At 37.4% G+C, this 23810-nt stretch overlaps 1 protein-coding gene across 6 annotated transcripts in view; it reads left to right on the forward strand.

Annotated features, from left to right (window-relative positions):
• Positions 1–746: 746 nt before the first annotated feature.
• The window catches only part of tmprss2.2.L (transmembrane serine protease 2 gene 2 L homeolog), a 35053-nt gene continuing 11989 nt past the window's right edge, over positions 747–23810 (forward strand). Inside the window, exons 1-9 of one of the 6 annotated variants that reach the window (XM_041581517.1) lie at positions 751–899; positions 11354–11461; positions 11617–11669; positions 14746–14914; positions 15096–15176; positions 17329–17454; positions 19345–19470; positions 21946–22065; positions 22645–22774. In XM_041581517.1, the coding sequence (XP_041437451.1) occupies positions 11655–11669; positions 14746–14914; positions 15096–15176; positions 17329–17454; positions 19345–19470; positions 21946–22065; positions 22645–22774 (767 nt within the window). In that variant the 5' untranslated portion in view covers positions 751–899; positions 11354–11461; positions 11617–11654. Of the gene's footprint in view, positions 900–2559; positions 2794–11353; positions 11462–11616; positions 11670–14745; positions 14915–15095; positions 15177–17328; positions 17455–19344; positions 19471–21945; positions 22066–22644; positions 22775–23810 lie in introns of those variants that run through there. The other 5 variants (XM_041581515.1, XM_041581519.1, XM_041581516.1 and 2 more) reach the window with 5 other exon arrangements.

Here is a 23810-nt window from a genome sequence, read left to right on the forward strand (position 1 = left end):
TGATCTGTTATCTAGGTGGGGGAGTAGGGGAAAAATATATAAAATATATATATACAGAGAGAGGGGGAGAAAGAGAATATTGCTCACTGCCCACCGGTAATTAGAAATGACAACATCATATGATTATGCGTTAAAAATAGTGATGGGCAAATTTGAAAACGGTGAAAAATTCGCAAAACGGCGCGAGTGAATTTTCATCAGCGAATTTAGCGCCCGTTTCACAAATGTATTCGCTGGCGGCGAATCGCGCAAATTCGCGCCTGGCGGATAAATTCGACCATCACTAGTTATAAAGCTATTTCAGGAATGACTCCTAATGTGTAGATCTAGTTTTGCAGCTTTGGTATTATAAAATACCTGTTATCCAGAATGCTCGGGACCTGGGGTTTTCCAGATAAGGGATCTTTCTGTAATTTGGATCAACATATCTTAAATCTACTAGAAAATCATGTAAACATGAAATAAACCCAATAGCCTGGTTTTGCCTCCAATAAAGATTAATTATATCTTAGTTGGGATCAAGTACAAGATACTGTTTTATCATTACACAGAAAAAGGAAATCATTTTTAAAAAATAATGTTCACAGGGAGTTCACATCATTCTTTATACATTAAACAATTCAGTGTCAGTTTATAAATCACTAATGATTTGCATGTGACGTTCTATTTGCTGTCCACTAATCTGCCATATTTGCACTTTTTTTTCTTTTGCTGTCTTTCCTCATTCCCCGGTACAAAGCACCTGACCTTCTGTAACTCTTACACTTATTGTCGTCTATAGAAAAGGTGTGTTTAGTAAACCTGTATCTCTCGTCTTCTCAGTGCCTCCCCCTATAAACATACAGAGGAACAATTACACACACAGATCCCAACTGAAGGTACAGCAGAGACTCGTCCAGGTAAGAACAAACAAAACTCTATGCTCTCATAGATACTCAATGCATAAGGAAATTTTGTGTTTTGGTAATATAGGAAATATCCGTGATACATTTTTAATTTAACTGCCAGCTTGCCGTAAAACAGTCAGAAAGTCATTGAAGGGGCTATTATCCTTTAAATTAACTTCCAGTATAATGTAGAGAGTGATATTCTGAAACAATTTGCAATTGGTTTTCATTTTTTATTTGTGGTTTTTGAGTTATTTAGCTTTTTATTCAGCAGCTCTCCAGTTATTTGTGGTTTTTGAGTTATTTAGCTTTTTATTCAGCAGCTCTCCAGTTTGCAATTTCAGCTGTCTGGTTGCAAGGGTCCAAATTCCCCTAGCAACCATGCCTTTATTTGAATAAGAGACTGGAATAGGAGAGGCCTGAATAGAAAGATGAGCAATAAAAAAGTAGCAATAACAATAAATGTGTAGCCTTACAGAACATTTGTTTTTAAGATGGGGTCAGTGACCCCCATTTGAAAGCTGGAAAAGTCAAAAGCAGAAGGCAAATAATAATAATAACGACCAACTGTGAAATTGCTTAGGGGCATTTCTATCAAGGGTCGAATTTCGAATGGAAAAAACTTCGAAATTCTAATTCAAAAAGACCAACCGAAATTAAGTTGAAGTTTTTTTTGGTCGAATAGGTACGTTTTCGATCGAATAGATCCGTATTCTGCCGAATTCGAAACGTTTGAATTAAATTAATAGCGCAATCGAACTAATTCGATTTGACGTTTTTCCCTCAAAAACTTCAACTTTTCAAAGTCCACCAATTGACTTCAAATAGATTCTAGGAGGTCACCCATAGGCTAAAACAGCAATTCGGCAGGTTTTATATGGCGAATGGTCGAAGACGAATTTTTAAAGAGACAGTACATGATAAATTTTGATATTGGAATTTTCAATTTTTTTTCAAATTGAATTTGGACTATTCCCTAGTCGAAGTACACATAAAATAGCTCGAAATTCAATTTTTTTTAATTTGAAAGTTCATGTCAACCTTTGATAAATCTGCCCCTAAAAGTTAATTTGAAGGTGAACCACTTCTTCAAGATATCCAAAGCTAGCCGTGTCGTTTGTCAGATAAAGAAACATCTCTGTGATTGATATTTCTGATTTCACACAGTGTCACTATATTCTAATGACAGTTTGTGATATTTGTTAGGCATCCGTTATCTAAAAAGCTCCAGATTACGGAAAGGCCGTCTCCCACAGACTCCGTTTTATCCAAATAATCCAAATGTTTAAAAATGATTTCCTTTTTCTGTATAATAATAAAACAGTCGCTTGTCCTTGATCCCAACTAAGATATAATTAATCCTTATTGGAAGCAAAACCAGCCTATTGGGTTTATTTCATGTTTATAGGATTTTCTAGTAGACTTAAGGTATGAAGATCCAAATTACAGAAAGATCCCTTATCTGGATAACCCCAGATCCCAAGCATTCTCGAAAACTGGTCTAATACCTGTAATTGTCTAGACAGTGGGTCATTAGGAGATGACAAGCAAAAAAAAGTAAAGTCCCAGAAATTAAACATACATGTCTACTAAGGTGCCAATTTCCTATTGTTTAGGGATGCAACGAATCCAGGAATCGGCCAGAATTTGGCTTTTTTTTTTTTTTTTTACAGGATTCAGATTCGGCCGAAGTCAAACCGAATCCAAAGCACTTGACTTTTCGTCACACAAACTAGGAAGTTTCCTTTCACCCTTTCTAGTCCTAATTTGCATATGTCAATGAGGATTTGGCTTCAGTTCAGTAATCTTTCACAAAGGATTTGGGATTCCCAAAATAGTGGATTTGTTGCATTCCGTCCTATTGTCCGAAAACCTTTCTACAGCTTCGTGTTGCAGTAGTAATAAGGTATCTCATTTATTCCTGTACAGGTATGGGATCTGTTATCGAATACTCAAGACCTGGAGTTTTCTGGATAAAGGGTCTTTCTGTAATTTGGCACTTAAACCTTTAGTCTACCAGAAAATCCTGTAAACATTTAATAAACCCAATAGACTGGTTTTGCCTCCAATAAGGATTAATTATATCTTAGTTGGGATCAAGTACAAGCGACTGTTTTATTATTACAGAGAAAAAGGAAATCATTTTTAAAAATTTGGATTGTTTGATTATAATGGAGTCTATGGCCGACGGCCTTCTGGTAATTTGGAGCTTTCTGGATAACGGGTTTCCGGATAACGGATTCCATACCTGTCTATATGTATTTGCTAATGTGCCAAAATCTCATTGTTTTCTCTTTATACCAATGGAAATTCTCCACCCTGAAGCTATAGTAATTACATTTTTGTTGAAAAATGTCAGGAACAAAAAATATGCTGTATATGTGATTCTAAGCAGAGATTACTGTCAGGATAATTTACTCCTGATGATGTCTGTGAGTCAACTGATTTTTCTAAAGATGAGACTGAGAATTGTCACCCATTTGTGTTTTGGGGATTATTGAGTAGCAAGTGATTAGGTAACTGTACAGGTAATTATCAGGTAATGGGTAGTAAGTAATTTTGTAGTTAGGTTGGCACTGCCCAAGCCATTATCTTTGTTGGGGGCGATTCCAATTAAAAAGATCATATCCAGTATTTCCAGTTCTAGATTTGTTATTGCCTGTGGGAATAGCGTGTATGTATGTAAGTAATGTGTATATATAACTTTATTTGTAAAGCCCTGTAAGCTGCTGTACGGTGTATTTAAAAGTACAGTATATACATATACAATATATAAAAGTACAGCATATAAATATATAAATAATATATATATTGTATACAAATATACAATATATAAAAGTACAGTATATAAATATACAATATATAAAAGTACAATATATAAAATATATACAATATATAAAAGTACAATATATGAAATATACAATATATAAAATTTCAATATACAAAATATACAATATATAAAATATACAACATATAAAAGTGCAATATATAAAAGTACAATATATAAAATATACAATATATAAAAGTACAGTATATAAATATACAATATATAAAATTACACTTTATAAAATATACAATATATAAAATATACAATATATAGTGAATAAAGTAATCCCTCTTGTAAAATATAAGGATATTATAAGTAACCGAGGAGTTTCATGACCATATAAAAAGACGAGGCCGAAGGCCGAATGTTTTTATACAGGTCATGGAACTCCGAGGTAACTTCTAATATCCTCATATTTTACAACTGGGGGTACATTATTTATTATAATACACAAGTTTCAGTGAGTCATGTGACAGAAATGACATCAGAACTCACCGTTTATAACTGATGACATCAGAACTCACCTTTTATAAGGATATCATTTACAAGATAGTCATGGCTTTTGTGTTATATAAATAATATATATATTGTATACAAATATACAATATATAAAAGTACAATATATAAAATATACAATATATAAAATTTCAATATATAAAATATACAATATATAAAAGTACAATATATGAAATATACAATATATAAAATTTCAATATATAAAATATACAATATAAAAAGTACAATATATAAAATATACAACATATAAAAGTGCAATATATAAAATATACAATATATAAAATTACACTTTATAAAATATACAATATATAAAATATACAATATAAAGTGAATAAAGTACCCCCTCTTGTAAAATATAAGGATATTATAAGGTACCGAGGAGTTTCATGACCATATAAAAAGACGAGGCCGAGTGTTTTTATACAGGTCATGGAACTCCGAGGTAACTTCTAATATCCTCATATTTTACAACTGGGGGTACTTTATTTATTATAATACACAAGTTTCAGTGAGTCATGTGACAGCAATGACATCAGAACTCACCGTTTATAACTGATGACATCAGAACTCACCTTTTAGAAGGATATAATTTACAAGATATTCATGGCTTTTGTGAATTATATAAAATTACACTATATAAAATATACAATTTATAAAAGTACAATGTATAAAAGTACACACAGGGAGGACAAGTAACATAATAAAAAATACACAGAGATTATATACGAGCACAGAGCCTTTTTCTTCTGACTCTTTCCAGCTTTCAATTGGGGGTCACTGACCCCATCTAAAGACAAATGCTCTTTAAGGCTACACATTTATTGTTATTGCTACTTTTTGTTACTCGTCATTCTATTCAGGCCTCTCCTCATTCCAGTCTCTTATTCAAATTAATGCATGGTTGCTAGGGTCATTTGGACTAGTTTTTGAAAATGAAAATTCGGCAGTGTCCAAAAAAATGGATGGCGGCGTCCATTTTTTTGGGACGCCAGCACAATTTTGCCAAAACCAAGATGGTGCATTTTCAAATTCAAGCTACAGTATTTCCAGGGTTGGGGTATAATAAATCTCGAATATTCAAGTTTTTTTTTAACCCAAAAATGTAAGTTTTGACCAATAAAAAAACAACACAAAAACTTGAACCGTAAAGGAGAAATCAACCAATTCTTCCAGCGAAGTTTCACGCGTCCATCTTCTGGCTCCTCTGTAAGCTGACTGGGACATCGGTATTTCTGCGCATGCGCGGTATTACACGGAAATTCCCAATCTCCCAGTCAGCTTACCGAGGACGCAGAAGATGGACGCGTGGAACTTGCTACTTGCTGTAAGAATCTGCAGCGAGGGGTATGGAGTATGGGGCATCTCCCTGGGGGGTAGTTAGCCTGGGGGGAGGAGGGAGGGGGGTCTACATGGGATGGGGGGTACGGGTTTTTTCAGAACAGGTTGATTTCTCCTTTAATAAATCTGCCCCATACTGAAGGTTGAGGCATGCTGTGAAATGTAATCCATCAACATCAAGGTTGTATTCTTAAAGCAATATTGCACAATAAAACTTTTCCAAAACTTTTCCCCAAATCTCCACAGCCAGCGAATGCTTTAAAATGCAAAAAATCCTCCAATGAGAATCCCAGCTGATCTGTGTAAATCTGGCTCCATGTTCTTTGTTCCTGCAACTTGAGTTGGAAGCTTTAAGCCCAGTTTCCCAGCACTGAACAAGGCTGTCCTTTATCCCCATGTTTGATTCCAGTGTCATATAATAAAAAAAAGACAAATAATCTCTATATGTAAGATAACAGCAAGATGCTTGACATTGTAATGAGCTTCAACATTTCCCATTGGTCAGTTCTTTTGCATTTATAATGAAGTTTTTGATCAGTAGAATTATTATTGGTGAATTTTCTTGCATCTTTAATTACGTTTTTCGGGAACTTCTATAGAAAACTAGGGGGTGCTGTGGGACAGTGTTATGGCTGGGTTTACATGCCCTTTAATTCTGCCAATCTACGTGTCACACATACAAGCTTTTGTGTACAAAGTGGGGTTATTGTATTAGCCTATCCCTGGGCCTATCATTATGTGATCATTATAGAGAGGAAGTGAACAGGATGATTTCCCCAGTGGAACAACTGCTCTTAAAGGAACAGTAACATCAAAATTAAAAGTGTTTTAAAGTAATAAAAATATAATGCAGTGTTGCCCTGCACTGGTAAAACTGCTGTGTTTGCTTAAGAAACACTACTATTGTTTATATAAATCAACTGCTGTGTAGCCATGGGGGAAGCCATTCAAAGGAGAAAAGGCTCAGGTTACACAGCAGATAGCAAATAAGCTCTGTCTGTCTAATGGTGTTATCTGTTATCCATTAGTTAACCTGTGCCATATAGCCATTTTTCAATTTCCGCCATTGCTCCACAGCAGCTTGTTTATATGAACTATAGTAGTGTTTCTGAAGCAAACAGATCAGTTTTACCAGTGCAGGGCAACACTACATTATATTCTCATTACTTTAAAACACTTACATTTTTTGGTGTTACTGTTCCTTTAAGAATTTAATTTGTAAAGGCAGCCTTCTATCATTCAGACAAAGATATTTGTAAAGCAGAAAATTATTATTGGGTTCACTGAAAGCTTCACTGAAAGAAAGGTCAGTAGTAATGGGCAAATTTGTCCTGTTTCGCCAAGAAATTTGCGAATTCCCAACGAAATTCGCTAAACGGCAAGTGGCAAAAAAATCAGTGCCGGCGGCAATTTTGACTCTAGCGACAATTTACATTAAAGTCAATGGGAGGATGAATAATTTTGACGCGCTGCAGTTTTATGTGTGCGTCAAATTGTCGTGGGCATCAAACTTTTTTTTTTCTATTCACCAGCGGTGAAACGCAGAAATTTTCAGCAAATTCCTGCCCATCACTAAAGTTCACCTTTAGCTGTCACCTGGTGAACAATTGTTGTTGTTAATAAACAGACTCCATGGAGACACAATGTTCATACTCTGGGGTGAATTTTTGATAATATTTAGCATTCAGAAAAAGCCTCTGCTATTTAGGAAATACATTGCTTATTATTTAAAAACACACAACCCTTTTGCTCAGCATTAATCATTACTCATCATGCTTCGTCAAGTTACAACTTCTTACAACCCCCAGTAACGAATGTATTATTACTCAAGACTCAAGGTGGACCTTCAGTGTAGATATGGAGAAAGGGTTTTCCACACTGGCTTCTCTACTCACAGTTCACAGCAATGGATGGTACTGATGAGTGGATAGGAAGGGATAGACTTTGCTGTGTGCTGGGCACTTCTGAAGATTTTTTTGCATCGGCCCGGTGATGACTAGTTACTCTTTCTGTCACTGTGTCTATCTGCTTGAGTCCTTTGCTTTCAGGTGGCACTAAATTACTAAACCTTCTCCTCTCCTGGAGTTTCTGCTTGTCCACTAACTACCCTCAATTTGACTCTTAGGGGCAGATTTATCAAGGGTCAAACTTCGAGGGCTAAAAAACCCTTGAATTCGACCCTCAAAGTAAAATCCTTCGAATTCGAAGGATTTTAGCGCAAAAGGTAAAGCAGAAAGTTATTATTGGGTTCACTGAAAGAAAGATCATTAGTGATGGGCGAATTTATCATGTTTCGCCAAAAAATTTGCAAATTTCCAGCGCCGAGTGGCAAAAAAATCAAACGATTCGAACGATTTTAAGCGATTGATCGAAGGATTTTTATTCGACCAAAAAAAAACTTAAAAAAGTGCTGTGGAAGGTCCCCATAGGCTAACATTGGACTTCGGTAGCTTTAATTTGGCGAAGTATGAAGTCAAAGTTTTTTTTAAAGAGACAGTACTTCGATTATCGAATGGTCGAACGTTTTTTACTTCGAATCGTTCGAATCATTCGATCGAATTTGACCAATTCGATGGTCGAAGTACCCAAAAAATTAATTCGAAATTCGAATATTTTTTGATTCGAACTATACACTCAAGCTTAGTAAATCTGCCCCTTACTCTTAGAGGCCTATTTATCACATTTTAGTGTTTTTTTTTAATTTTTGAACCTACAACTAAACTCACAACTGTAAAACTGTGAATGTCATGAGATTCATTAAAAAATAGGAATAAAAAAGTACAAACGGAAAAGAATGTGCTAAGTAATACGAATACCTCAAGAACCTCTAAAAATGTGAGTTTTTCAGACCATTTTCAGCAAAAAAAAATGAAAACCTCTAAAAGTCCGAATGGAACTAAAAATAAGATCAGTGCAGCAGCCATTGACGTCTATAGGACAGCAACAACTTTTACCAGGCAAAGTTTTGTACTAGTTTACACTTAAAAAAATCTCGAATTTTTAGAAATGGGAAAACCACAAAGATTTACGGAAAAAAACTAAATGAAATTGTTAGTAAATGGGCTCTACTAGAGTGCACTTTATCTGCTTTAGCAGCTAGATCGTTTTCCATTCACATTTTTTAAAGTTATTTACAATTTGGCAAAATTTTGAGATGACATTTTATACTTTTCAATTTTTGCCAGACCATGTATATAAATGTCATCTATCATTTTTCTAAATAGGCCCTTTAATATCCTTAAAGGGTTCTTTTAATTTGTTTTGCTTTTTGATTTAGCAGACACATTGATTACTGTATATTGTAGAATGCTCACAGGGGCCTTGAAAATATAAGGACCTATAGAATGTGTATGTGTGACTTCAATTGCTACAATTCAAGTCAATTCATAACACAATGATCAGTTGAACGTGACACTTTGGAGCTCTGTTTGCCTTAAGGGTATTTCTACCCTCTACTACTACATTTATTTACTGGGGTCCCAGTACTAGTGGGATTTTAAACTACAGTTACTTTCAGTGAGATGGCTTGGCTACAGGCAGTTTCAGCCGTATAAGGAAGGAGATCAACAAGAAAAACATGCCTCAGGGGCTAGTCAAGAAGCATAATGACTTGGTGTTTACATTAAAAGCAAAGCAGGTTAGACAACATTAAAATTCTTTTGAAAAACCCACAGACTTCCCTTGTCTCCGAGCATTTTGTTCCTAAGTAGAGTCATGTGTTTCATTGACTCATCACGGAAAAAGATGCCCACAAAAGTTTTGACAACACTACTCAAAACACAAAGGTTACTCTGCTTGGTGGTATTATACAAGTGCTCTTTTATGATTGATTTTATTCATTTACTTGTAGACAACTCAGAATGTAATATTTCCAAAAGACTTTGCATCCTGAAAACTCTTTGCTAAAAATCATATATGGAAAATGTTATTGCTCCAATGCAATAATCCCCAACCAGTGGCTCACGAGTAACATGTTACTCACCAACCGCTTGGATGTTGCTCCCAGTGGCCTAAAAGCGGGTGCTTATTTTTGAATTCCTGGCTTGGAGGCACGCTTTGGTTGCATATAAACAGGTGCCAATTACAGCCCTTATTTGGTACACCTAGGAACTTTCTTCATGCTTGTGTTGCTCCCCAACTGTTTTTATATTTGAATGTGGCTCACGGGTCAAAAAGTTGGGGACCCCATGGCAAAACCTTCACAGAACACTAAAAACCAGCTCCATCTAGATTTATGTTACTCCACACTAAAAATAAAGCCTCAGCGCATTAGGAGGTGATAGAAACACTTATTTTTTAATTGCAGGCTGGCACAAACCAGACTTCACTCCAATAGTTGATACAGTTAAAAAGAGATTTATTTAAAGGAGAAACAAATCCTTAATTAAAAAAAACCTTATACCCTACCCTACATAGACCCTCCCTCCCAGCCTAGCTACCCCCGTGGGCAAATGCCCCTAACTCTTTACTTACCCCTCCGTGCAGATTCTGTCCAGCCATCTTCTTCTCTTCGGTAATCTTCGGAATGAGACTTGTGAAGCAGCGCATGTGCAGTTGGAGCAATTTTCTGTTTCGTGACAACTGTGCAAAACTCACGAAAATTGCTGATGCGCCCATTCTGAAGATTACCGAATCGTCTGAAGATGGAGCCTGTTAACTCTGCTAGACAGAATCGGCACGGAGGGGTAAGTAAAGAGTTAGGGGCATTTGCCCGGGGAAGCAGCTAGACTGGGGGTCTATGTAGGGTAGGGTGTTTTTTTATTAATGGTTTATTTCTCCTTTAAGACAAAAACATCTCAATCTGTAGCCTTACGTGTTTCATGACTTTTGGGCACTTTGTTATAATTTTATGACAGTGCCCACAAGTAGGGATGGCGAATTTGATCTGTTTGTTTCGACAAAAATTTGCCGCCAGTGAAATGTCGCTGACGCCCATTAAAGTCTATGGGCGTCAAAGAAATTTAGTCGTGCGACGAAATTTTTTTGACACACGTCTTTTTATTTTGACCCGCAATGCCATACAAGTCTATGAGTGTCATTTTTTCGGCGAAACAAGGCGAAAAAAATCACCCATCCCTACCCACAAGGCACGAAACGCATAAGGCTACAGATTTAGATGGTTTTTGTCTTAAACTCCTTCAGTTTATACCTGTGTTTGAGTCTGTGAATCAGGTATTTTCTGTCTAAATAAGGACAGATGGGAGGGATGATATAAATACTGTGCGTATACTGGAGCTTGAATAATTAATGGCCCTTTGTAGGACAACAATCCAAAACACATCAAAATATCCAAATAACATTGCAATGGCCTTCGGCACAAAAAGGAGCTACAATACCGCAGTCTCCATCTAGCTGAGAACTGTGGAACTATCCTATACAGCCAAAAGTATGTGGAGATCTGCCAGTCAAACATCTCATTTCAAAACCAATTAATATAAAGATAATCCTCTCGTTGCTGCTATAACAGCCTATATCCTTCTGGTAAGATATTCCATTAGATGTTAGTACTTTTGCTTCGATTCATACTTCGGCACTGATGTTGGGGATCAAGCCTGCTCACAGTGAAATTCCAATTTATCCCACAAGCATTTATTTAATTTGAGGTCAGGGATCTGTGCAGGCCAGTCAAGTTCCTCCACTCCCATATCTGAAAACCCAATAATTATGAGCCTTTCGTTGTGCATGGGTTATTATACTGCTGAAAAAGGTAAGAGCCTCATCCAAATTGTCGTCAAAAACTAGTAAACGCAAAATTGTTAAGATTGTTTTTCTCTTTTTAACATAGACTAGCCGAGTGGTGTATTGAATGAAAAGCAACATTCTAGGCCACAATTGAACCTCAATTCCCAAACATAGAAGGACATAGAAGGATATAATCAGTGTTTATCAATAGGTAAACGACAGCATCTCAAGTTTTAACTCATGTCTTCTCTCTGTCCAAACAAGGATTTTTCTAGCCAGATTTTGCCTTCTGTACATTTGGAAATATGTTCTTCCATTACCTTGGAATCCATCTTCAATGTGTTGGGTTTTTTGTTGTCATTCTAGGTTATACAAATTCAGCCCTGATCTTTTCTGAGACTTAAATGGACCCCAATGTGGTAGGTGAACTTATTTGTATTTTTTGGAAATATAATCGAAGACTGTGAAATCAAACCCTGTCCCAGTTGTACATATCTATGTCCTAAAGCAAGCTAATAAATATGTGAATACCAGTTTGTATGGTTTGGGCCCAATCTTCATTGTTTCAATATTATCAACAATAGAAGGAATAGTGACCAGTGGGAGTCACTATTTGGGGTATAATTTTTTATGGATTTGGTCCATATAATGACCCTATAATGCAGAAATATTTTTCAAGGTGAATTTTATATTAGTTTTCAAAAATGTATTGGTGGTTTAACCAGAATGCTCGGGGCCTGGGGTTTTCCAGATAATGGATCTTTCCATAATCTTGATCTTCATTCCTTACATCTACAAGAAAATAATTTAAACATTAAATAAACCCAATAAGCAGGCTTTGCCTCCAATAAGGATTAATTATATCTTTGTTTGGATCAAGTACAAGCTACTGTTTTACTATTACAGAGAAAAAGGAAATCATTTTTTAAAAATTTGGATTATTTGGATAAACTGGAGTCTATGGGAGATGGCCTTTCTGTAATTCGAAGCATTCTGGATAATAGGTTTCCGGATAAAGGATCCCATTACTGTACTAGGAGGCCAGCTGGTAGTAAAAGTACCCAAGTGTAATTGGATTAATACACTAAAAGCAATACCTATACCTATATTAAAATTGTATTTGAATATTTATTAAAAATATATTAACTATTCATTTTTTTACAGTCTTAAAAGCTCAATATGTCCTATTTTTCTTCTTCTTTTAACAGCGATATTTAGTTTTCCAAGGAATGTCTTCTATTGGAGTAGAGAGATTTCTCTTTTCAAGATTCACAGTGAAAATTTAAATTTTCGAATTCGAATTTCGAAATAGGAATTTTCAAGTTTTTTTATGTCCAAAACTGTCAAATTCGACTAGGGAATTATTAAAATTAAATTAAATTAATTTTTTTTAAAAATTCAAATTCAATTTTCGAAAATTTATCATACACTGGCCCTCAAATTTGTCTATTCACCACCTTAAACCTGCTGAATTTCTGTTTAAGTCTGTAGAAGATGTGATGGGATCAATTTGAAGTTGCTTGCAGCCTTCCAGACATTCTCTGTCCTAAGTTCCAGGAGCCTCCCCTTTTATAACCTCCCAGCCTCCACCCTCTGGGGTCCTTCCCTAAAGGTGGCCATAGACGCAAAGATCCTATTGTACGAATTCAAGATTCATGTGTGGAGAGTGCTTACACCTGATATGCCCGTAAGTGGCATATTGGGGAAAGATCTTTGCGTCTATGGCCTCCTTTACTCTTATGAAACTACTATTACTCTCTACCTCCGTCTAGTGGCCAACCCAATTATAAATTATATGAACAATTCATATTTCACCTCCTTGCAAAAGATATAGTCATCGCCTGACGAGTTTCGTGTCACTGGGACAATTAATCATAGGCATTGTCCCTTTAATTCATGTTATGATATTTGGATCATATTTGAATTTTCAAAAGGCATGAGAAGGATAACTCCAGGTTATCCAATCAAATGCCTTTTTCAGTGTCTATTGATAGGAATTCTGTAGGTAGATTTAAAAATCCATGACTTGTAAACATGCTAAATCTACACAAACTGCCATCATACACCTTGTCTGGGCTTTAGGAGAACTTAAGAGGGACATGGAGAATGGTCCTACCTTGTTGCTGCCACTTCTAATTACTATGAGAACAATCCAATTACCAGTAACAATCCAGTAACCCACAGCAACCAATCAGCATGAAAAGGTGTTTTAAAGGGGTTGTTCACCTTTAAATTAACTTTTAGTGCGACATTGATATTCTTAGACACTTTGAATTGGTTTTCATGTTTTATTATTTGTGTTTTTTCAGTTATTTAGCTTTTTTAATTTAGCAGAGTTCAATTTCAGCACTCAGATTGCTAGGGTCCACATTATCCTAGCAACCATACATTGATTTGTATAAGAGATATGAATAGAAGAGGCAGTAGCGTAACTGGAGGGGGGCGGGCCCTGGTGCGTGACGCGCAGCCAGGCCCCACCCCCTTCTGTACTGCCCGCATTTGTCAGTGGCGCACGGGAGTGCACGGGATGCCGGGGGGGCACTGAGGGGGTGCGGGGCTGGCCCGCTCACACCCCCTGCTCCCCCGGTAGTTCCGCCACTGAGAAGAGACCTGAATAGAAAGATGAGTAATAAAAAGTAGCTACATGTGTAGCCTTACGGAGCATTTGTTTTTAGATGGGGTCAGTGACCCCCATTTGAAAGCTGGAAAGAATTAAAAAAAACTTTACAACATAAAAAATATAGGCCACTTGAATAGTTGCTTAGAATTACCAAAAAAAACCCAAAAAGTGACCTACCCCTTTAAAGGGGAACTCCGGCTTCCAAACCAAAATTTGATAAAGAGGCTCACATAACAGAGAAACCCCTAATATACCCATCACAGTTACCTGTTTCTTCAAAAAGTGTGAATAAATGCCATTCTCTATGCTGAAATCCAACTGTTTAACAGTTCTTCTCTTTCTGCATCATTTGAAATCCTGGCAGGGAAGGAGGGACTAAACACTGATGTTACAAATTGTAACAACTTCTCCACAGCTACAGACAGCATGCAGGAACTACATAACCCACAATGCATTGCACTGTGATGTTCCTTTCCTTATTGAAATCACATGTGCAGGGAATTGTGGGGTTTGGAGGATGCAGGCTGAGGACAGATGGCTGTTGATACAAAGTAACAGTAGTCAGACAGCTCAGCAAAGTAGTCAGACAGATCAGCAGGAGAGCAGTGGGCTAGGCTTAGGGAACTGTTCCAAACCATCAAAAATCATGAAAATTCTGCATATTTTTTAAGTGGTGTATATTGCAAAGGTGCTTGAAATTATGTTTACTTTTCAAAAAGTTATGTTTGTGTGTAGTTCCCCTTTAAGCAAAGACAAAATGTTGACACAAGCATCTGATTGGCTACTTTTGATGCAAAAAAAATGTCCCCATTTTTAATATGACAGAATATTTGACATTGATCTTCTCTTATTTTTTTTTGTCTTGTTTAACATAGTACGTTGTCCCACCCAGCTACAATGAGTATGAGCTGCCTCCACCTCCTCTTTATGAACCAGTTCCTTATACAATACCAGTCAAGCCTCCACCGCCTCCATACAGCTCCGAAGTAAATACTGCCCAATTTGGAGCAGGACCTCCAACAAGATCCTCATCCTGGACTCACAGTAAATGATTTTCATTAATTAACCCAATCTTTGTAAAAATCTTTATTTTTCCAGGGGACACAAGGGGAAGTACAGTGGAAGTTATATTATATTCCTGTAGAATTACTGCAGAACTGCATTCAAAAGCGCTTGGTTGCCATGTTTTCTCTATATTAACCATTTCTTTCTTTTTTTTTTATAGAAAAGAAGATTTGCCTAATTTCTGCCACAGTTGTTTGCACAGTGGTAGCTATTGGGGCTGCACTAATTATAGGGTTTTTGGGTAAGAGAAACAGTATTTCTTGTATTTAACATGTGTATGCCTTTGTATTCCAAATTGAAGGGGTTGTTTACCTTTGAGTTAACTTTTTGGATGATGTAGAGAGTGATATTCTGAGGCCAATTTGCAATTGGTTTTCATTTTTTATTATTTGTGGTTTGAGTTATTTAGCTTATTATTCAGCAGCTCTCCAGCAATCTGGTTGCTAGGGTTCAAATTACCCTAGCACCCATGCTTTGATTTGAATAAGAGACTGGCTATACATAAGACATGACCTGAATAGAAAGATGAGCAATAAAAAGTAACAATACATTTGTAGCCTTACAGAGCATTTGTTTTCAGATGGGGTCAGTGACCCCCATTTGAAAGCTGGAAAGAAAAAAAGCAAATAATTCTGAAAATATAAAAAATAAATAATGAATACCAATTGAAAAGTTTCTTAGAATTGTCCATTCTTTAACATACTAAAAGTTAACTTAAAAAGGAGTTATCCTTTAAAAGGATACTGTTTTATTTGTTTCAACCTTTTATTTATTATACTAAACAAGCTTTCGGGTTCCATATATTTTTATAAAAGGAACCCAGAAATCGGGCTCAGGCGGGTGCGGGTGGTGGGAGGATGGGTATCTTGCGGGTGCGGGTCCGGGAAATCCCAACCCGCACATCACTACCGGACAGGACATTCAAGTGAATGACATGGTGATCAGTCAATCGCTGATCGCCATATCATCAGACCCGCCCCCTGATGTACCCACCCCTGACAACATCCAGAAGGAAAAACAAGCTTCCCGCAGTGATTATAAACTGCAAAATGTCTCTTAAAAATGGGAATATTCAAATTGTTATTCAAAGTGTAGAAATGGATATTTGATATTTAGTGCTAATGGCAGACTTGTTGTACAGGAGGGCAGGGCATGTATCTTTAAAACCACATATAATAGTTATAATAAGAATCTGATCAAATTGGTATATCCATTCCAGTAAATATTGCCCTTTTCCTTCTGTTACCTTGAGCTGCCATTTTGTGATCTCACTCACTGATCACCTGACAGGAAATAATGCAGCTTCTAACTTTACCCGAAAGGAGTGTTTTCTGCCCTTCCATTGGCTGATATAACCTAGCATGTGTGTGCGTGGCCCTGGGTTGTGTGTGAGCGCAGTACTGTGCAACAGACAAAGGGTGGTTTTAAATACTTAAAATAGCAATTTTTCTATATGATATTATCCAATGGCAGAGGCTATTAGCATACTTCCCAACTGCCCGTTTTCTGTGGGTCTCAATTCTGACAGCTCAGCCTGCAGCCCGAGGTGTCTAACTGAAATGTCCCGACTTTCTCTTTGATCTCCTGCACTGACACTAGAAAAAGTAACAAAGTTCCTGAAATGTCATTAAAATTGGCCCTGAACACTCAGCAGCTGCACTTGGATACTTTTGTAACAATTTAAGTTAAGCAAAGATACAATTGCAACAATTTAAGATATGCAAGTCTCTTGGAAGAACTGAGACTCACAGCTTAAAAGGCAAAACTGTTATAACACATAAAACATTGCCCTAAAACTCCCAGAAATGTGTTCAAATGTTCATAACCTGACAAATTTTGTAAAACGGACATGGTAATTAGGGGGTGTGGTCATAAAATGGGCGTGGTACAAGTTGTTGTCCCTCTTTTCATTTTTCAAATGTTGTGAGGTATGTATTAGTGAAAAATATTTCTCACGAAAAAGCTTTGTTATGCTTGCCGCCTGTTCAGCTACCTGGGTCAGGCCAACTGGGTCGAAATTGCCTGTCCGGTTCTCCAAATTAAATAAACCGTGCAGGATTGTCCTAGACTGACACAGTGATCGACCAATTGCCAGTCGCCATGTCATAGCCCTGCCCATGACATCGCCCAGTCCGCCCCAAGATGTCACAGGCCTGCCCCCCTGCCTGGACACTGAAGCCTCCAAAGGTGGCAAATCTACTTTATCGATTTGAAACAATGTATTATATATATGGGCTGTTTATGTGATTTTTTTATATAGAGACCTACAGTAACTATAACTAGCCTAATGGGTGACATAACTGCTCAATAATTGTCCCATGGCTACTTTGTTTAATACTTTTTTAATTTGATAAAACTATAAAGTCAATTTTTTTTTTTTTTCGTTTTTACAGTCACAAAGCCATCAAACACGGCAACCTGTCAAATTCGCTGTGCCTACTCTTCCAAGTGTATCTCTCCCTACCAGATATGCGATGGAACATACGACTGCATTTTTGGAACTGATGAAGATAATTGCGGTAAGGACTAATCTGCTAATAGTAGAACATGAATGGCTGTAAGCCAAGCCTTAAAGGAGAAGGAAAGGTTAAAACTAAGTAAGCCTTATCAGAAAGGTCCATCTAAATATACCAGTAAACCCCCAAAGTAATGAGTCCCCTATCAAAAGAAACACTGCATTTCTTTCCTTCTATTGTGTACACATGGGCTTCTGTATCAGACTTCCTGCCTTCAGCTTAAACCTCATTGCCCTGGGCAAGAGCATGCTCAGTTTGCTACTCTTCCCCCTCCCCCTCCCTTCTCTACTGTAATCTGAGCCCAGAGCAGGGAGAGACTCAGGCAGGAAGTGATGTCACACCACATTAATACTGCAGCTCCTATTCTAAACAAACAGAGAGTTTCTAGAGCTTTTTACTCAGGTATGGTAAAATATTCTACAGAATAAATATAGAATTCTAGCTTGCACTACTGCAGCTAATCTATTGGCAATAAAATGCCTCCATAGCTTTCCTTCTCCTTTAAACAACTCAGAAGATACACAGTGCCCAGAGTGCTCTATTTGTACATCGTTTATTATTATAAAGCTGTGCCTTATATGTGGTTGCACCCTATTCTAATGAGGTCCTGATAAAAGATCAGAAGCAAAAAGTGCTTAATCTGGTCTAGACCCAATAGAGTTGGGCTTGTTTCTCTTCTGTGGATGTTGTTTTTCCTTCCATGTGGTGGAGAATGTGCTGCATCTGTGGCCTAAACCCCTGATAGCTCCAAATATAGATGTCTTAACACAGTTTAAAAGATATATACACAGTTCTGGGGATAAAGATACCTTGATGGACTTAACTACTTCACTCAAGAGGAATCTTTGATTAAAGAGTCAGTAATTTAAAAACATTTCCTATTTTTATTTTTTTTATGTTTATTTATACTAACCGCAATACCACTATTAATTTATTCTGTAAGTTGCATTCTGTCTTGTCAGTGGTGTTGTAGGGAGACCCACTGTATTAATATTGTCAGGGTCCGACTGGGCCATTGGGACCCCGGGAAAAAACCCGGTCGGCCCCCAGCTCTTTTGGGTCAAGCCATCCCTGACCGCTCCCTGCACTCCCTCTCCTTACCTCCCTCCCTGACCCTGGTTGTGGTGGAAATGGTACACTCCCTCACTCGTGCACAAGGAGGCGGGGTGTCAGCAGAGAGGACTGTATGGCTGGGTAGCCTGGTGGATGGTTTGGGGGTCCCTGAGGCTGCAGGCCCAGTGGGTCCTGGGCCCCCCAGTCTGACGCTGAATATATTAATAGGGGAGTTATCTTAACTAGTGGATGGTACCTGGATGGTACAGAGAGATCATTCATGCAGTCGAAACAAGAACACGAGGAGGCCTATTTATCAACATTTTTGTGGTTTTAGCTGTTCTTGAAACCACGACTAAACTCACTTTGTCTAAAATCAGGAATATCATGAAAGATCCCGAATAAAAAAAGTCTGAATGTAAAATAAAGCTGAACGATCAAAAAAAAAATACAAATACCTAGGACAATTCTTAGTGGGAAAAAATATCCGAAAAGCTCTAAAAGTCTGAATTGATTGATGGACGGGCCATTAGAATTAGCACAGCTCCCACTGACTTCTATAGGACCTTAATCATTTTTAGAGAGTCGTGGAAAATTTTAAATTCGATGTTAGTAAGTGGGCCCCTTAGGGATCAATGTTTTGGTCCAGTTCTTCACTATATACATTTTAAAGAAGGTCGATGGAAAGATGCAGCAACCTACTATGGAACTAAATGAGCTAATATTAGTAGTAGTAAAAAAAATGTTCTCAAGTATGAGCAACGTTATGAAGAATTGTATAGTCCTAGTAGAAAGTTATGTTTATTAATAAATGCTTAAAGAGGCTGATTTTTTCCATAGTTACTAAAAGCCCAAGCAACCCAACATGCCAGATTTACTGTATCTACACCTTTAAGTGTATTTATGGCTACCAGATATGTGATGGTATAAGAGACTGCACTTATGGAGATGATGAAAACAATTGTGGTAAGACATTTTTAGATGTATGGTTTAAGACATAATTCATTTCTTGAATTTTTTTTTTTTCCTGTGTACATACATTATATTTAAGCCTTAAAGGAGAACCAAACCCTTTTTATTATAATACCCTACCCCCTACCCTACATAAACCCCCCTCCCTGCTCCCACCCAGCTTAGGTGTTACCCTGGGTAAATGCCACTAACTCTTTACTTACCCCTTGTTGCAGATGCAGGCATCGGAGTTCACGGGCGCCATCTTTTCTCATCGTTAATCTTCGGGAAGAGAGCAGCGTATCGGCACATGCACAGTTGGCACAATTATATGGTCCCGAACAACTGCGCGTGCACCGAAAGCCACGGAAATTACTGAAGTGCTGGAAGAAGACCCGAAGATTACTGAAGAGAAGAAGATGGCGCCCGTGAACTCTGATGCCCTGAATCTGCAACGAGGGGTAAGTAAAGAGTTAGGGGCATTTACCCCAGGGTAACACCTAGGCTTGGGGGGGCAGGGAGGGGGGTCTATGTAGGATAGGGGGGTAGGGTATTTTAATAAAAAGGGTTTGGTTCTCCTTTAAAACTACTAGATCAATGTGAGTATATTTAGAGTATATTTATATTTATGACAGTAATATGTCACTCATTTGTATAGTTAAATATCTCTTACAGACTGTAAAATGTACTGTGCTTCAAAGTTCAGTCTACCCCATATACAGAATTACATAGCCTAACCTCTGCTGTATATGATATTCTGGCACAAAATTCCAGGTTACTTTAAGGACATTCCCTGTTTAACGTGGTGCCTCTAATGGGGCCAAGTAACCTGTGGTTGAAATATTAGGTACATACATATGACATCTGGTCTGGAAATAGGTCAGCCCAAAAAGTGTTGGGCAGGATTCCATTCTGAAGGCAGTTGGGGTGAAAGTAATGCAGCTCATCTGTAAGATGTGTCTTCTCTTTCCCCTGGTGTAATGCAACAAATCATCATTGGAGGGGCTGATGGAGAAAGCTGATTCGTTCAAAGCGCTAACGGGGGAATGTAATAAAAATCACTAACGGAAAAACTATTCGCAATGCGAAAAGTTATGCCTTTGCGCGAACAAATTTTGCTTTGTGCGAATTTAATATAGCTTTTGCGAGCCCGGAAACTGTTTAGCGACCACTTCCGACAGTGAAAGACCGTTTGCGAATTTTATAGTTTGCGCCAATGCGCAGTCAATGTAATAAAACTTCTTACTGAAAAAGTCATTATGTTTGCTCCAAAAGATTACGACACCTTCAAGCACTTCTTATGAATGCGCAATTAAAATTCGCAATGCGCAATTAAAATTCGCAATGCAATAACAGTTTAAGGAACAATATTACATTGCGAGATGTGGATTTTTAGTTTTATTGGTGCGAATTGTTTTGCTCTTTGCGACTTTTATTACATGCCCCTGTAAGTGTTCAAACTGTGTAGTGGGGCAAGATACTTTGGGTCAGATTAAATTCAGTGAGAAAAAAGTCATTGATGAGATTCAATTTGAAATGCAATTCAATTCAGAAAAACTTATCTCATGGTAAATCACATGAAAACTCTATTAAAGTTTATGGGTAAAAACTGGAACTGATAAACCATGTTAAATGTGATAAACCATGAGATAACTTTTTATCACTGAATTGAATCTGGCCCTTTGTATGGGAAGGAACTGTCTGGAGACCAGTTGGGGTGAGATTTAGGTATAAGCATATTTGCTGTCTTAAATATTCCATGAAGCCCAGCCTGGAAGCCAGTGTAGGTGAAATGTGGCTAAGGTTTAAACAAAAGTTTAAACTTTTTATGAGGAAAAGAATGACTTCAAGGTGAACGTTGGACTACAAAGTGGGGCTTGAACCCAGAAGGCCCGGAAATCATTTATTTAAAGCTAACAGCTAAAGCTGTACTTCTTACAGTGAGGGCCAAATGACACAGAGGCATTATCTTGCTATTCAACACTTGGCTATTTACTAAAAATGTAATTTCACTTTTGTTCCACAAATCTCTAAAAAATTTTGTTTTTCGAATTTTTTTTAAAAAAAAATCTCTAAAAATTCAATATTTATGAAGTGTAACAACAAAAACCACTAATACAAAACTTTGCCAGCTAAAAGTTGTCAAGGTCCTATAGAAGTCAATGGGAGCTGTCCTATTGGACAGTTTTAAATTAATTCAGACCATTAGAGGTTTTCAGATTTTTTTCACTAGGAGTTGCCTGAAAAAACGAACATTTTTAGAGGTTTTTGAGGAATTCGTATTTTAGCGCATTCTTTTCCTTTCATTCTCTTTTTATTCGGATCTTTTAAGAAATTCCATAGTCTTACAGTTTGTGAGTTTAGTTATAGTTTCAGAAACCTCTAAAACCTCTGAAATTCAACCTTTGACAAATAGGCCTCTACATGAAATACAACTTCTTTACTCAAGATGCATTTTATACTAGCAAGTCAATAATTCTTTACGTACAGTAACAACAAGACCAACTTACTGTGAAAAGAGTTGCGGCTCATCACCAAGTTGTGTCCTGTCTTCCCAGTGGTGTGATGGGGTGACCCAGTGTCCTAATGGAGAAGATGAGATGTCCTGTGGTGAGTAATGATGATCTTCCTCAGTTCTATTCTACGAGGATCATCTGCCTAAAAATACATTTCAAATGATTTTAAACAAAGTCTATAATTTTCGAGAAGTAATTCATCCAATAATTGAAGATACGTACCAGTGGGCCCAGGGCTTGATTAACAACAGGAGTTTCAGGGTCCTGTCTAATATTAACAAGGTTCTTAAAAGAGATTTTGGCTCTGCTCTTCTATTCAGCATTTAATTATTCCTGGTATTATTTTGTGTGTTTTTTACTGTTTGTACCGTTTTGCTTTAAGTAGAAAGTTTAAATATGATACAAAATATATTTATATTTACAAATGAATTAAAATACCTATGCATCTTCCTCAAAGGAAGGTTATTTCTCTTAGAGGTTTGTACTTTTTTGGCTTTTTCTCTCCTGTTCTGAGGATGGACTGGACTGTTGAGCCCTGACCAACTCATATACTGTAGATCTATTATCTGGGGTCCACAAGAAACGAGTCCTAGAACATCCTCCATGTAGTTTTTTTTATTCCTTGTAGAGTTACAGGACATTCTGTAAGGAACAAACCTACTTTCTCTTCCAGTGAGATTATATGGAGCAGACTTCCAACTGCAGGTCTATTCTCCATTAAAGTCAGCATGGCTGCCCGTGTGCAGTAATAACTGGAATAATGACTATGGGAAGCTTGCCTGCCAGGACTTTGGATACAGCAGGTAAATATATTTATGTGTATTATGTAAATTCTGTTGGTTATATTGTATATCCTACAGTTAATATTACTAGAAGTAATTTTATGCATTCTTTAGTATCCATTACTATTGGTAGAGTAAAAATACTACAGAAAACATGGAAGAAATGAGTATTGACCCTGCCCATGTTGGCGTTTATAGTGTACGGGAACATACCCATCGTTTATTAAAAGAATGCCGTCAGAAGGCAGTTGCCTCAAACTTCGGGTGACTTTCTGAAAACCAAGCGATTTAACCAAGGGATTTAAATGGCATGGACAGCCTTCTCACCTCCTCTATGAAACACTCAGATAGACGTTTCTTTAGTGGATTGAAAAGGCTGCAGCCAAGTTTTATTAAACATAAATTAACAATCACAGAGTTTTACATTTTCAAACAATTTAACATTAGAACAACTATCCAGTGACATCTCCAACACTAACCGCTGAAGGCTGCTTCTATGGAGATACCCTGCTAGGCACAGTATTAAAATCCTGAGGCTAGTTCTCTTGTCTTTGTCCCTCCCCTTTTAACAGCATCTAATCTCTGCAACCCTAGCCTCAGACCTACCCAACTTCCGCTATGACTCCTGTCCACGTACTCCACTCAACTTCCTTCCTTTCCCTGTAGATGTGACTCATATCACTCTCCCACCGCTTCATATTCGCCTAAAAGGGGTCAGGTAAAGGTGGGCTGGAAAGGTAAAGTGGTGTTTGACCCCTTACTGCGTTTCCCACTTAGCAAACTCCTGCGCGCTCTAGCCAATCCGCTTCTGTATTATATTCCCCACAACTCCTTGCTACCTAAAGCTTCCAGGTCCACTTCCTTGTTCTGTCATGGCCCTGTCCTTCTATTTCATTATGGTCCTTAAGGGCCTTCTCAATTGCCAGTGGTAAAGCATTTGCAGGAGACTGGCAACAATATCACATTACTGCATGTCTACCTAAAGACAGCCATATTGTGGGCCAAATGGATAGATACTGTTTAACTGATTATTCACTGTTATAACCCTTTGTTATAC

The sequence above is a fragment of the Xenopus laevis genome, chromosome 2L, assembly GCF_017654675.1.
Source record: "Xenopus laevis strain J_2021 chromosome 2L, Xenopus_laevis_v10.1, whole genome shotgun sequence".
In the NCBI taxonomy this organism is placed as follows: Eukaryota; Metazoa; Chordata; class Amphibia; order Anura; family Pipidae; genus Xenopus; species Xenopus laevis.